The sequence below is a fragment of the Pseudonaja textilis genome, chromosome 1 (genome assembly GCF_049901715.1).
Source record: "Pseudonaja textilis isolate UNSWEBS1 chromosome 1, rPseTex1.2, whole genome shotgun sequence".
NCBI lineage: Eukaryota > Metazoa > Chordata > Lepidosauria > Squamata > Elapidae > Pseudonaja > Pseudonaja textilis.
The window spans coordinates 299597599-299613375 of NC_141990.1; the positions used below are offsets into that span (position 1 = coordinate 299597599).

A 15777-nucleotide genomic window follows, 5' to 3' on the forward strand; every position below is an offset into this window, starting at 1 on the left:
CTCAACTTTACACTATTCAGAGAATAAATCCATAAACTTTGTTAAGGCCTGGAGAATAATAGTCTGTTTTTGTTCTATAACATTAAATAGCCAGGTATTTCAATTAGAAAAATATCTTGCAAAATATATCAATAACATTATTAATTCGTTAAGCTGAATTAGAATAATTTATAAACTGTTGCAGCCATTTTCATAGAAGCTATAACAACGTAAAAGTGAAAGAGTCTTCAACAATCCATCACTTGCCTCCTGTTATAATTATTTCAGGGTCATAACACAGAACATTTCTATGCATCACTCAAAAATATGCTTCACTAAGTTCAATTAGTGCAGAAACACACAGCCAATTTACTTTTTCTCATACTTTCATGCATGAACTATCCAATTTCTTATGTTTGCCTAATAGTTTTATTATCCACTAGTTCTTCTTTCATTGTGACATTATATCCCAGAATAAGTATAATTACATAACTATGAACTACTAATTGTAGTTAATAATTTGAACTATCCTAGGTAGCATGATGGAAATTTCTAAATCTGCTATGAATATGGGCTACAAAAATCAATCTCCTTATGACATAATGTACAAGATTATAGTTTTTCAGCAAATATTATTTGGGTGGAAAAGATTATTTTTTTAAAGTCTGGCTCAGAAGCATTTACCTATATTTTCTAACTTTGGGAATATTTTATTTTATGATTTTGGAAATACCCACCAGTTCAGCATAGTGGACCTTCCCTTAAAATGATTGAAAGGTTTTTTATAATATACAATGCTGAAAGCAGGACGTTTCAACATAAGCATACTGGGAACTAATCTGCATTGATTCAGTATCCTCTTCAAAATATTTAAAGAGATTTAGGATCTCTAATGTATGTGAGCCTGTATCTATACAAATGTGGTAGGAAAGAAGCAAGTCAAGAGTTTTCTTTTCCTATATATGGAATAGAGACAGACAGATTTCTGTTAGCATCTAGGTATTTTTTTAAAAACAGAAATACTGTAAAATTCTGAAATTGATAGAGGACACACTATAATGGGAGGATAATAAACTGTGTTGACAGATTGGCAGATCTAAGAATAAAATGTTCCTAGTAGAGTGAAGAGTAGACACTCAACTACAAATGCAACTTCCTGTTCAAAACCTAGCACTATACAAAAAAATAAATAAATCTGAAGCTATAGAAACTGAATACTGAACTGAAAATACCCTACTTTGAGAAACTGCTGTTATGAATATGAACTGGACTGTTTCAAGCCTTTTGAGACCTTTTCACACTTACCTAGTGCCAAAATGGTTGAAATTGCCCATTTTGAGTTTATAATAGCTGTTTCACATTGAGTGGGATGTTTCAAATTCAAATTTGAATCAATTGAATTTGAAATATTTTGTATATCTTTACCAAAAAACCCTTTAAAATTTGAGTATTCTTATTGAATTTGGCTAAATTTTCTTACATCAGTCAAGTGAACCTGTTAAGGTTTCAGACCAGAAACTCAGTGATTGTGAATTCTATTCCTTCCTTAGGGACAAAACCAGCTGAGTGGCTTTGAGCTACTCACTTTCTCTCAGCCCTAGCACTGGAAAGCGATGGCAAACAACTTCTGAAAAAACATACCAAGAAAAGTTCAGGGACTAGTCAAGGCAGTCTCTGACAATCAAGCACAATTGAACAAGAAAATAAGATTATATAAATCTTCATAGTTAAAAATATTGGCTAATGAATTCTTGCTTTATGTATTATATAATGCACATTATATTAAATATCTTTATTATAACAAATAAAATATGTAGAATATATTTATTTAATAATCAATGTTAATTGATTTATTTCTGCAAAATCTACTTCTTTATAAAAATGGAACCAAGTAGGAGTCTTTTTTGAAATCTTAACTTTCAATGTAACCAAAGTCCAAGCTTCCATTTAGTAATTAACTTGGTTTTCATAGTAAATAAAAATCATGCTACATGAAAAAAGACAGACAGACCAGTAAATACAGAAAGCAATAAATGGTAGAAAAATATGGTATTTAATATTCAGGAAAATATTCAGGAAAAAAATAAATTTCCTATATGCTTAAGTAGTAACTGTTTAATGTGATCTTCTTTAGTACCATTTATAAGGAAACCTGAATTGAAAATATCAAACTTACCTCTGCTCTTTTAAGCATTTCCCATTTATTTAGGATTTTCATTGCATAAATGCGCTCTGTGCACTTTAATTTTACAACTGCAACCTACAATTCAAAAAATAAAAATAACTCCGTGACATTCTAGTATTATTTATTTATTTCAGTTTTGAAGCCACCTGACTTTTGGTGTGTTACACATAAAAAATTAAAAGAAGACAAGGTATATCAAGGGGAAAAAAAGATATCAAACAGAGACAACACCCAAAGAAACAAACAGCAAAATTTATAACAACAGTTGTAAAACTGGAAGGGAATGAAGCAGTGGTATAGTATCTCACTTAATGGCCCTTCACTTAACAACCCAGATTCTATACCAAATTGGGGTTATAACTGAACATCACGTGTATCCACCATTAAGAATCTTGGCTGCTTTCAAAACGATGTAAGAATTGGGTTCCCTCATTTTTATTACAGTTGACATTGGGGAAAATTTTCATGAACCCTTTACTTAGGTTTTGGCTTGAACAGCAAAGTTAATTTTACTACAGGTAGTTGTTGACCTATGACCACAATTGAGACCATTTCCATTGTTAAGCAAGACAGTTAAGTGAGTTTTGTCTCATTTTATGACTTTTTCAGTGCCTTTGTAACTTTGAATAGTCACTAAACAAATAGTTATAAATTGAGGACTAGCTCAAGTGTTCTTCTTTGTTCCAGTTTTTATTGCTTTGGGGGCGGGGGTAAATCTACTCAAATCTCTCCAATTAAAAACAACAGATAGCAAATAATGAAGGGAGGGAAATCCTTGCTGCCTAAAAATACCTCGGAGAATCATGCAAATGATACCAGGCCACACAAAGAAATCAAACAACGTCTTCCATTATAAGGCAGAGCCATAGAAAAGTAGCTATGACTATTTTAATTGAAGAAAAAATTATCCTAATGAAAGTGAATGTATATAGTTTCTATTATGTAAACGTATTTTGGGGACAATCAAAATCAACTCAGTAACATACTGATATATTTAATAAGAACATTGCATCTTGGTAAGATAATTTAAAAATAGTGACTGGTCCTAATAATAGCAAAGAAAATAATTAGGTTCGCTTTGTCCTGAGACTAGAATATCTTTTAAGCACAACTATTTATACTTTTATTTATACATTAGGGAACTTTGTCCTGGACTTTTAGCTTTGCCCTGGGGCACAGCAGAGAGATGGCATTGAACAAACGTCAGTAACCTCTCAGAGTCAGGACAGCAATGGTGCAATTGTTCAGATCTCTCAGTGGCTTTTGAAATCATTGATCATGGTATCCTTCTGGGTGGACTGCAGGAATAGGAGTGGAGGCACAGTATTGCAGTGGTTCTCTGCAGTCATTTCTACTGGTATTGAGAATATTGAGAAGTTGGTATATAGGATGGCACTAGATTAGACATTTTCACCCATCCTGTTTGATAACTACAGGAAGCTGATGCTTGATGTCATTCATCAACACAGACTCATGTATCATCAATATGCTGCTGATATCAAATTGAACATCTCGAGCCCAACCTGACCAAATGATTCTGTCTAATCCCAATGTCTGAAGGCTGCTGGGGTCTGTATGGGAGGAAAGAAACTTAAACTCAATCTTGAAAAGACTGAGTGGCTGGGTACTTTTGTCTGGGACCATGAAGTCTTCAATTCTAAAATGGGGTAGAACTTCCCTGGAGAAAACTAGTGTGGACTCATAACTCCTGCTTGAAGAGTAGATCCTAGCTATAGCCAGGAGGCCTTTGCCCTTTTCTGGATCAGGAACCCCTTCTCACAGTTATTATGTTTGTGTGTGGATTATTGCAACATGCAACAGTGAAGATACCCTTGAAAACCACCCCAAAACTACAGATGGTCTAGAGTGCATCAATGCATGAAGTTATGGGCACACCTTGAAATATTTAACATCTTTGCACTGGTTAACGTCTGCACTGGTTAACAGTTAGCCTCTGGTTACAATTCAGTGCTATTTAAGATTAAGTCCTTCATGGCATAGGGCCTGAGTGACCATCTTTTTTCCTACTTTTTCTTCCTATCCAATAAGATCTAACATGGTGGGCATGTTCCAAATTCTGTCTTTAAAAGACTATCATCTGATGGGATCTCAGTGGAATGCTTTTTCTGTCACAGTGTCTGCACCGTGCAATAATAATATCCAGAGGTCTGAGTTATCTTGATCTTGCCATTCTTTAAATATGTCTTGGAAGACCTGATTGTTTTCCTAAGCTCTTTGTTAGGAAGTATGTGCTTTTGTGAGAATTTTGTTAATGTGCTGTATCTATTAATTCCCAACTTTCTTTTTGTTTTTATTTATAGTATTTGTTTTTAACTTATATGCTATGCATGGTTGTTATGAATTCAGCAACTTATACATTTGATTTATATTGTGAGATGTAACACAAACATATCATCTTCAATTATCTAGCTTCCATTGTTAAAGGAAGGTGGGTTCAAAACAAAGAATTCTTCCATTGGAAAAAAACAGTCAACAGTATGTTTCCTTATTCATCTGGGAGCTTTAAAGGTATCTTACCTCACCAAATGCACCTCTGCCAATGACTTTTATGATTTCAAAGTCATCTCGATGAAGTTGCATTTCCTTCACCAACTGGGTAAATGGTTTGGCTGTTTGAAAATAAGAGGAAATCTCAAGTTAAAGTTTGTACATTGCATACTGATGTAAACTTTTGGATTGGTATCAATCTGTATATTAGTATAGATTTGATAATAAGCCATCAAAAATTGCTACCTCTATCACAGATGATATGGTCAAGAAGAAGCCAACTCTTTTTTCTAATTACAAAAAATCTTATCTACTCTTCCTAGCAAAACTAATCAATGAATTTTTAAAAAATGGGTGTCCCCAAAAAAGCCCCCAACCCACTTATATTTTTCAGTCCAAATAAAAATATCAGTTAAGCTAGGAAACAGGCAATGAAAATTCTCAGAGATACAGAATGTAACAATTATTAATAAAGTAAGCAAAAGTGCTAACCTTAAAGAAGAACCTCAAGCCTAACTGCCAGAAATTAACAATTAGCCTTGGGAAGATAAGGCTTTCAGAAAGCTCCTAAGGTAAAAGTAAGGCTTCAGGTCAAGAATTATTTGGCCTTTGAATCTGAAAGAACCATTGTATAAAATTTTATATTACCACTGTCTATTATCTCATACTTCACATGTCCTATTTAATATTTTAATGTGCATGTATATTAATGCAATGAATAATTCTAACCTTATCAATCAAATGTTTATTACTGCAATCAATCAGTTAAAGATGATTTGCATATATCAATAAAGAAGATTTGTGCTTCATACCGCTCAGGTTTTTTCTGTTCTGCCTCCAATACCCAAATCTGTCAATTAACTTTTGCTTTAATGTAATTGGGCCTTTAAATATATTCCTGGGAGAAGTCTCTTATAGCACTCAACAAAATGTTGCCAATGCCACATTCGGTAAATAACTTTGTCTATGATTTTCCTTTCCCAGATATCTTCACAGGATCTTCTAATAGAAATATTAGGAACAAATCTGGTTTTCTGAAGGACACCAACTAATCCCATATTCAGTTACTAACCTTATGTAATCTAGAAGTAATACCCATACCATTAGTAGATCTAGAAGTACAATTTACTGGTAGTTTACTGAGTGCATGGAGAGATAATTCTTATGTACAATCTTCAATCACCTCAAATAAAGCTAACTGCTTATCAAGCCAAGTCCTAGAGATTTCATTATGTGCTATCAACTTAGTATTGACTCTGAATGACCACACATTGTTTTTCTCCACAACAATCTGTCCCTAGCCTGATCTTTCAGAGCTTTAAGTGGAACATCCATTACTGCTGTACTTAAGTCTAACCACTTAACTGCCATTCTTCTTCCATTTCCTTCCATCTTTCTCAAGCATTAGAATCTTCTCTATTAGTTAGAACTTTACATCATGTATCTGGAGTAGGATAAATTGACTGTGGTCATTGTGATTTGATGAGAACTCTTGAGTTCATTTGTTCAATAATCCATTTGGGTTTTTCCCCCCTTTGGATGTCCATAGTATATTTCAGGAGTCTTCCTCAAGACAAAATTTCAAAAGTCTTTCCAGTTTCAAAATTCAACTTCTCTTTTTATATTTCAAAAAATATCATTGCTTATACTATTTTGATATAAACACATCACAACATCTGAATGTCTTTTTCAATGCCTTCATAAATACCAATCTAAGCATATTTCTTAACACCTTGTTCCTTTACTGTTGATGTATGATCATAAAAGGGAGACACTACCTCTTTGATATCAATTCTACAACTTACAAGTGCTATTAATTAAACTACTAATTAAACAATAAATGACTTATAAATGACAATGGTTTGATTCACACAATATACTAATCCCAAAACACATTAGAGCTTAGCACAATACATGAATAATCACAAAAAATTAAAACTGAAGACATGTTTAGAACATCTACATCTATATTTATATAACAGAAACACATTTATACCAAAATAGGCAACAAATCCAAAAGCAAACTTATTCTTATTCCAAGTTTACCACACTTTTAATAATCATGTTCTATAGAAATGCATGCACCCACAAACAACTATAAGAACTTTCCAAGTAAGATAAGAACAATTCTTAAATGTCCTCTTGGCCATGGAAATTGGACATACAGGTAAGTTTTATATTTTTACTAAAAAGGTCTCCAAACAGAACTTTAATGGCAAGGATTGGGCAAACAATCATATTCTAAGCAACGCTTGCTTTTCCTGGCTGACTCTTCCAGCTGTATTCCCTCAGGCTGCTCCTATAACTCCTATTCATCTTCAGAGTCTGAACTGGCCATGACACTAAGTGTAGCCAGTAATCAATAACTCGCACAATAGTTCTATTTATTCTAGCCCTCTTTTGAAATTAGCATCCAGTCAACTTAAAATAAGTCATTGCAATGAAACAGACAACTCTGATCCATTGATAACTGAAGAAATTATGAAATCAACTTTCAACAGATACACTGTAGCAGTAGCGTGAATGTGAGCCTAGCTATTACACATTGATTCTATGTTCTATAATCACAGGCTGGACTGAATGTTCCATTTTATAAGAAACAGTTGTACCATCTTAAATGCAAGGACATTTATTATTAAATAAACTTTGGTGGAGTATATCAAATGTATGGAATATTGAGACAAGAATATAACCATACCTATGAGAAGCAGGGAAGAACTGAAATAGTATTTAAAAAATCACTGGCTGGCCCCACCCCTTACCCCCCCCCCCCAGTCACTCCTCACCTGGCCTGAGAAGGTAAGGGCGATGGCGGGGGATGGAGAAGCAGCCGGGGCTGATTTTCTGGCACCTCACTCTTGCTGGAGTTTCTTCCAGCCCTTGTTGGTGCTGGGCATGCCTCTGTCACTTGGGGAGACACACAAGCTGCTCTTTGCCCTGTGACACTGGCCTGACCCACCCATGGCCAATGCTGGCCTTGCTAACACGAGAGCTGGCAGGATGGGAATGGATCCTAGAGGAAGGGACAATGGAAAGAAGGACGGGTCCGCAGCGCCCAGCCACAGCTTTAACAAACTGAGGGCAGCGGGAAAGGGGGGCTGGCCCTGCCAAACCTCGCATGCCCACCCTGGAGGTCAGGCTCAAAGAAAGCTGGAGCGCCCTTGCCAAAGATGCTCACCGTCAGCTGGTCTCCCCCTCTGTGCGTGCGTGCGTGCATGCGTGCGTGTGTGCGTGTGTGTTGCTCTCTCTCGCTGTCTCTGTCTCTGAAAAAGAACTGAACCTTAAGTAACCTATATTTAAATATTATATTCTATCTTAACTTTATTACCCACTGTCCTCCCTCATTTCTTTCAAGGGTTAAATGTCCTTTCTTAATAAAGGAGAGAAACCTATTCCAGAGGCTCTCAACCTTTTTGGTAACAGGAATCAGTTCTGTCGAGAGAGGTTTTTCCATGGACTGGAGCGGGCATGGTTTCGCATGCTGCTTGCACCCTGCAGATGGGGCTTTGCTTGTTTGCATGGGCTGGTTACTGGCATGCAGTGGACCCCTGTCCATGGCCCGTGGGTTGAGGACCCCTGATCTATTCTATTCATTTCTGCATCTAATACCAATTCTGACATAGTATTTCTAAAATGACAGTCTTAAGTTAAACAGTCTACGCATGAATTTATTTATTGTAATTATTTTTATGCCACCAATTTTAAATGTCCTTGAAGAGGTTTACAAACATGAGCAAATCTGAGGCTCATGAACAAGACTGTGAACAAGGAGAAGGGAGAAAAGAGAGAAAGATAATACATCTGATCACCTTCAAAAACACATTATGCACACATAGAAACATTAGTATCTCAGATAAGTACTGTAAATAGCCTGAATATGACTGCATACACTCCAAATTCTCTTTGATCTACATCATACATGATTATTTCAATGTTACTGCCCATTAGAGAGGGTGAAATGAGGCCAAGGTAATGTATACTATGAGGAAGTGTTTAGGAACCAAATAAGAACAAAAAGATTCTTACTTTTCATCTGAGTTCCCTTTTACAGAGAAAAAAAAAGAATTGCCTGAATACTGTACATTATAATTACATTCAAGAAACCAGAATGCCTATCTTCAGTCAACCATAATGCTTAAAAATGAGAGATAAGTACACAAAGGAAATAACCCTGATGTTTTATAAATACTCCTGAAGGACCTTTGAATGTTATCAGACACAAACATTCATTCATGTGTGTATTTACATGATAATCCTAAAAAATATATAACATTTTGTCTTCTATTGGGAAATCTTGTCCAACTTTATCCTCTCAAAAGCAAACCTGGAAAATGGACTGGGTGGAATGCAAATGAGTCTTAGCTACTTGTGCAAACAGCTTTTGCGGCACATAAAATCTCCTCGCTTATCAATTGTTCGTTCAGTTACTTTTCAAAGTTACAACGATTCCAAATGAATGGTAGATACAAATGGTAGTTTTTGTTATCAAAATTGGCAGCCTATCCATATTTACTGCATGATGTGCTTTAATTCCACCAAACTGCCTATCTCCCCACAATATATTCACCCCTTTCGCTGTCCTGTGCTCTGCTGCTGCTGCCTACCCCTCACAGAAGCATCCCAAAGGGCCAACCATTGCAATATGTGAGCACACCTTGTCAGCAGGAGGAAGACAACATCAAAAATCAGCTGTGGGGGACATAGGGAAGCAGGATTAAACAATGACAGTGGAGTGCAGGGTGGCCAAATGGACAGAGAAGGGGGAGGGGAGATAGGGAAATAGGAAGAGCTGCAGAGGAAGGCTCAGCAGGGCAGCTCTCTTCATCTGCTGAAGAGAGTTCAATGGGTCCAGGCAGGAAGGAGGCAGCAAGACCGAGCTGGCAGTTTGCACAGCGTAGGAAAAGCATGAGGTCCTCGCCTAACTACCACAACAGAGACTACCAGAACTGTCCTCATAAGCCATATGGTCATGTGATTATTTTGCCCAATGATCACTTTGCTTCGCAACAGAAATTCCCAGTCCCAATTAGAGTCATTATACAATATGACTGTAGAAGAGCAAGCGCTTTTCTGACATTTCTCTCATTGCACTATTAAAAAATTTTTTTGAAGTGTGAAGGAACCTGTTATTCCTTTCTCACGTAACTGATAAAACAGAATGAAATGCCTATTCATATTTGTATCATGCTTCACTAATAGAATTAAGGAGAGGGGTGGGGAGGAAGAACAGAAATAAGTATATCTTATAAGCAGTCCTTTTGAAGACTCAAAAGACTTTTCTTTGAAGACTTCTTTCAGCTCAGAGCTGAAGAAGCTTCTTGGATGAGAAGCAAAACCTCTTCACAGAAAAACCAGAAAGTCCAGTTGCCTCTTGAAAAAAACACCTTTGGGACAACCATGACCTGCATGACTGAGAATCTCCATAGACATTTTATCACATGACCTAAAATGGATACCTAACATCAAACAAGCACAACAAAGAATGTTCTTTCTGCGCCAACTCAGAAAGCTCAAACTGCCCAAGGAGCTGCTGATACAGAGGAATTATTGAATCTATCATCTGCACCTCTATAACTGTCTGGTTTGGTTCTGCAACCCAACAGGACAGACACAGACTTCAAAGGATAATTAGGACTGCAGAAAAAACAATGACTACCAACCTGCCTTCAATTGAGGACCTGTATAGTGTCCAAAAGAGGGCTGTGAAAATATTTACAGATCTCTCACATCCTGGACATAAACTGTTTCAACTCCTTCCCTCAAAACGATGCTAGAGCACTGCACATCAGAACAACTAGACAGAGTTTTTTCCCGAAAGCCATCACTCTGCTAAACAAATAATTCCCTCAACACTATTCAACTATTACAAAGTCTGCACTACTATTACTGTTAATCTTTTCATCATTCCTTATCACCCATCCCCTCCCACTTGTGACTGTATGACTGTAACTTTGTCGCTTGTATCCTTACGATTTATATTGATTGTTTCCTAGTATGATTTAATTGCTTATTGTACCCTATGACTATCATTAAGTGTTGTACCTTATGATTCTTGATGAATGTATCTTTTCTTTTATGTATACTGAGAGTATTTGCATTAAGACAAATTCCTTGTGTGTCCAACCAAACTTGGCCAATAAAGAATTCTATTCTATTGTATTCTATTTATAAGCAGGTAGTTCAATTTTAAAATCCAGTGCTTTCAAAATGAAACTAAAACTCAAAATGCTTTAAGAAAAGAATCTTCCTTTTTCTTCAAAATGGATACATTGTAAAGTAATTATTGTTGCTGGATATAAATACGGTATGTGTACATAACATATTCCCACCTAAAGATAGAGAGCAAAGGGTAGCAATTAGTGAACACAAAGGTGTGGTATACCATTCTGTTTTTTCCACTTCCTTGTAATGAGTTGCATTACAAAACCAGTCATACTCAATTTTGTCCTCACCCTATCTTACTTCCTTAGTGATCTAATTTTGATTGAAAGGCCAATGAGAGTCAAACCTTTGCCTTGGGCAAAATCCATGAAAATGTATGAATCACACTCATTGTTGTTATAATTACAGTATTGAAACAAATTTTCAATAGTGAAACTTTAAATTTGTAAGGAATGCTAGAAAAAAGTTTCCCAGATGGTTTGTTTTGCAGACTAAAACTTTTGCTTGAGAAGTAGCCTTTCTTTAGAATGCCTTTTTTGTCTACTATTCCCTTGACTAAAACTGCACTCTGGATTAATATTTAGAAAAACACCATACAAATCCCATACAAGCGAACACAATGACCCAAGCTACTCTATTGAAAACATCTACAAAATGTTTGGGACCAGAATACCTAAATAAACAAAAATCTGCTCACTCCTTTGGGATCCGCCCATCTATTAAAATAAGAATGAACCTCCAGTATGTCCCAGCTCTTCCACATTCTAATTGCTGATTTGGGGGGGGGGGATCTCTGTTGTTCAAGAGCCAATTTTGGAATATGACATTCTTGAGTCGTAGAAGTACGCTTTACTCCCTCGCTGTCAATCTTTCATTTATTATGTGAAAAGTTTTAGTTTAGATTTTTAAAGAGATGTGTTTTTTGTCTTTTCCCCTTCCTCCATCACTCTAGTTTAAAAACCAGTGCTTTTAAACCGATGTTCATAGATTTTGATAAACTAACAGATCATGTGGCCCCTGTTTAATTTAGAAAACCTAATCAGACAACAAAATGAGATTTCATAGAAAAATGGAATCAGATAAAACTTCAAAATGTGTAAAAGCATTCTCCTCCATGCTGTATCGAGAGCCCAGGATGGGTTGACTCCTTCCTATGACATCATTTAGCTGAGTCTGTACTAAGATATAAAAGCCAGCCCCCGAGAGAGAACCCAGCTTTTGACTCAGCTCCTTTCAGTCAGTAGCTGTGTCTCTGAAAGTGTTCTGTTAGATAGCAATCACCAGCAATCTTCAGTACTTTTTCCTCGCTTCAAGCAGGGATCTGGGCAGCTGCTCTTCCAGGAGAGCAGGGCTCTCTCTCCTGCAACGTTGGGAGCAGCGTTGCCAGAGCGCTGTGCAGGCAAGTTGGGCAGCATCTGTGGACCCCCCCCCCCTGCCTGCAGTTTGAGTGGTCGTAAAAAGCAATCAGCAAACCAATAACAGCGTCAGCCAGCTGATCATGCGGCGGGAGGCTGCCCTTTCCTTTGCTAACTTTGCTCAGGGCTCTTTATAGCCTAAGGAGCGATTTTTCGATCTCAGAGCCTGTTTCCCCTAGTCAGCGGCCATCTTGGATTGAAGCCTTCAACCATGAGGTAACCAGCCATTTTGTAAGCCCAGAGGCCAATTTATACCCTAAGGGGTTTAATACAAAAAATTTCCAAACAGTTTCTTTCCATCGCAAGAGGTTTCCCCCACCAGTGGAACAGTCTCTTAAACCCAATAAGAGAAAAAGACGTAGGCAACGTACCCAATCAGTCCAGAGGGAGGTGGCTGCTAAAATCAGAGCTAAGGCTCTAGCCCCTAAGAAGGCAACTCAGGCTGAGTTGAGGGCAGAGAAGCGCAGACATGAGGCCCTGGAGAGGCAGTTCAACAGAACTATTCAACAGAAGGGAGTGCAACTACAGCCTGTTTCAGGTGATACCCATGGGCCCCAGCTAAGCCCTCCCAAGGGAGGAGAAGTTATCTATGAGCATTTCCATCCTCCATCCTGGTCTCCTCAGGCTTTTGCAGAACAATCAGATCCTCAGGATCTCAGCACATCTGGGCCCTATTTCAAACAGGCTTCTGGGCCCTATGCTCCTCCCTCTCCCTCCAGGCCTCGAACCTCTTCTCAATCTAGGCCTGAAGCCACCTTCACTCCCACAGCAGCAGGACTTCGGCCTTCTGCCTCTACCTTTGAGCATAGACCAGGGGATATCCAAGATGTTGTCTCATTGGCCATTAGGCAGGGGTTGGCTGAAGGCTTCAAGCATATTCTTCGACCTCTGGAAAGGGTTCAGGCCCTTCTCCCTTCTCAATCTATAAGTTCCTTGCCACATCACCCTGATTTACACAGGCCCCAGGACCTCAGAGTCCATTCTTCTCTACCAGAAAGGGAGGAGGTTGATGAGGAAGGAAGGGCTTCACCATCTGAACACAGTTACTCCTCTCATTCAGAGTGTGAAGAGGGCAAGATTTATGACCAAAATCTTTCAGAGGAAGAGGATTCTCGCCCAGAGTAGACATCCTCTGCATTGGTCTTCAAACCTACTCTCTTCAGGCCATTACTCAGCAAGGCCTTGGTCACTGCCAAGCTGTCACTGGAGGAAGTGGCTCCTGAGCCACAAGGAAATCCCTCTGGTCAGGGAGACTCACTCTTCTCTAAGTCTGTAGCACATGTAGAAGTTTTGCCTTCTCCCATTTTGTTCCTGGACATGGTCAAGGAACAGTGCGCTTCCCCTTCAGCAGGTCCTCACCCATCTTTTTTGGATAAGCATTTCTACAACGTCAGCACAGCCCTGAACAATGCCTTGGCAGTGCCTTCTGTTGACATTCCGGTTCTGGCCTTGTTCTCATCTTCTGGCACTCCCACGGAGCCAGAAGATATCCTGAAACTGGATGATAAACATTCTGAACAGACCCTCAAGCTCAATCACCAGGCCGCTGCTTGGGTTGTTCAGACTTCAACAGCAGCATCCTTTTTCACGAGGGCATCCATACGGTGGCTGCGCCAACTCCAGAATAGAGTGCCTGCTTCTGACCTTCAGTTTCACCAAAACCTTAATAAGATTATCGCAGCAGTGGAATTCACTGTAGATGCCACTGTCAATTCTGCCAAATTTGCGTCTAAGGCCATGGCATCTTTAGTAGCAGCAAGAAGACTGTTATGGCTCCGAAATTGGCAGGCGGAGTCACGCTGAAAATGGAAGCTGGCTTCAGTTCCATTCACAGGCAATAAGCTTTTTGGCGATGCTCTGGAACCTTATCTCATCGAAACCAGAGATAAACGTAAAATTCTCTCTTCCTCTGGGAAGAAACCTGACTATCGCCCAGCTTCTTATCTCCCTCCTGCTTTTCGAGCAGAGACCTCATCCCGCTTCCCCGCTCTGAGGCCGTACTCCCAACGCCAAGACCAATGTGCAGAAGCATCTGGCAGGAAACAACCTTCTACTGGTAAATGGCCCTTTTGGGGGGGAGGGGGTCGTTCCTTCCATCGCTCTAAGTAATCCCCCGTTCTCCCTACCCATTGGAGGTCACCTAGACTTCTTTGCCTCCAAATGGGAGGAGTCAACGATGGACGCCTGGATGCTCAGCACTATTAGGTCAGGGTTACAATTGGACTTCCTAACGCTACCCCTAGAAAAAAAATTAATCTGTCCTGTCTCTCGGGACATTTCAAGGCAAGCCCTCATGAATCAGGCCATTCAACACCTTCTTGAAATCACAGCTGTTCAACCTGCTCCCCACTCTCAACGGGGACATGGGCTTTACTCTTGCCTTCTCATCGTTCCCAAAGCCTCGGGGGGGTGGGGTGGCAAGCCATCCTTGACCTAAAATTTCTCAACCAATCTGTAAAATATAGGCAATTTAAAATGCAGAGTCTGCATTCTATTTTAGAGAGCGTTCGGGAGGGCGATCTCCTCTCTTCCACTGATCTCATGGAGGCTTACCTCCACATCCCCATTTGGCCACATCATCACAAGTTTCTCTGTTTCTGTTATCAGAATACCCACTACCAGTATTGAGCACTTCCCTTCAGCCTCTCATTGGCTCCAAGGGTCTTCACAAAGGTTCTGGTAGCATTGATGGCATCTCTGCGTTCTGTTCCAGTGAGGATCCAATGCTACTTGGGCGACATTTTGATTCTGTCCTCTTCCATCCATGCGGCTCATCGGGATCTGCAAATTACCCTGTCATATCTCCAAAGCCACAGATTTTCCATCCACACCAAAAAGAGCCAACTCTCTTCCACAACCAAATTGCAATACTTGGGAGCAGTCATTGATACCACGTCATGCCAGGTTTCCCTGTCCCCAGCTCATGGAAAGAGCCTTGCAGAGATCATCAACCAGACGCAGCAACATCAAACTCTCCCCCTGTCGCTGCTGTCCACATTTCTGGGGAAGATGGTTTCCTGTATTGGCATCGTCCCATGGGCTCAGCCCCACTCCCGTCCACTCCAATGGTTCCTGCTTCCCTACCAATGAGCAAGAACCAGTCACTCATCCATCAAGGTCCCACTCCTGCCACAAATCCGGAGATCTTCAATTGGTGGTGTTCCCCATCAATCTGGAAGGGACTCCTGTTCAGGGTCCCAGACAGGCTTGTGATAATGCCAGCTTCCTGGGTTGGGGTTCCCATATGCAGGGCCAGATAGCTCAGGGCATTTGGTCCAAGTCAGAGCAGACCCTTCCCATAAATTGGCTAGAGCTCAGAGCCATTTTTCTGGCTCTCAAGCATTTCAGGCACTCAGTGACCAGCTCTCATGTTCTAGTCCTTATGGACAACATGGCCGCAAAGGCTCATGTCAACCAGCAAGGGGGGACAAGGTCCAGAGCCCTCATGGGAGAGGCTCTACGGTTGGGGTTATGGGCAGAGAAACACTTGTCGATCTTGGCGGACCACATCTCCAGGGTCAACAACTC

At 39.4% G+C, this 15777-nt stretch overlaps 1 protein-coding gene across 3 annotated transcripts in view; it reads right to left on the minus strand.

Moving 5' to 3' along the window:
* Window positions 1-15777, minus strand: part of CDC42BPB (CDC42 binding protein kinase beta) — a 98119-nt gene that overhangs the window by 66962 nt on the left and 15380 nt on the right. For all 3 annotated transcript variants that reach the window (XM_087922220.1, XM_026698544.2, XM_087922221.1), the window contains exons 2-3: window positions 4703-4794; window positions 2156-2239 (exon numbers count right to left, since the gene is read on the minus strand). In XM_087922220.1, coding sequence (XP_087778346.1) covers window positions 2156-2239; window positions 4703-4794 — 176 coding nt within the window. The remainder of the gene's footprint in view (window positions 1-2155; window positions 2240-4702; window positions 4795-15777) is intronic.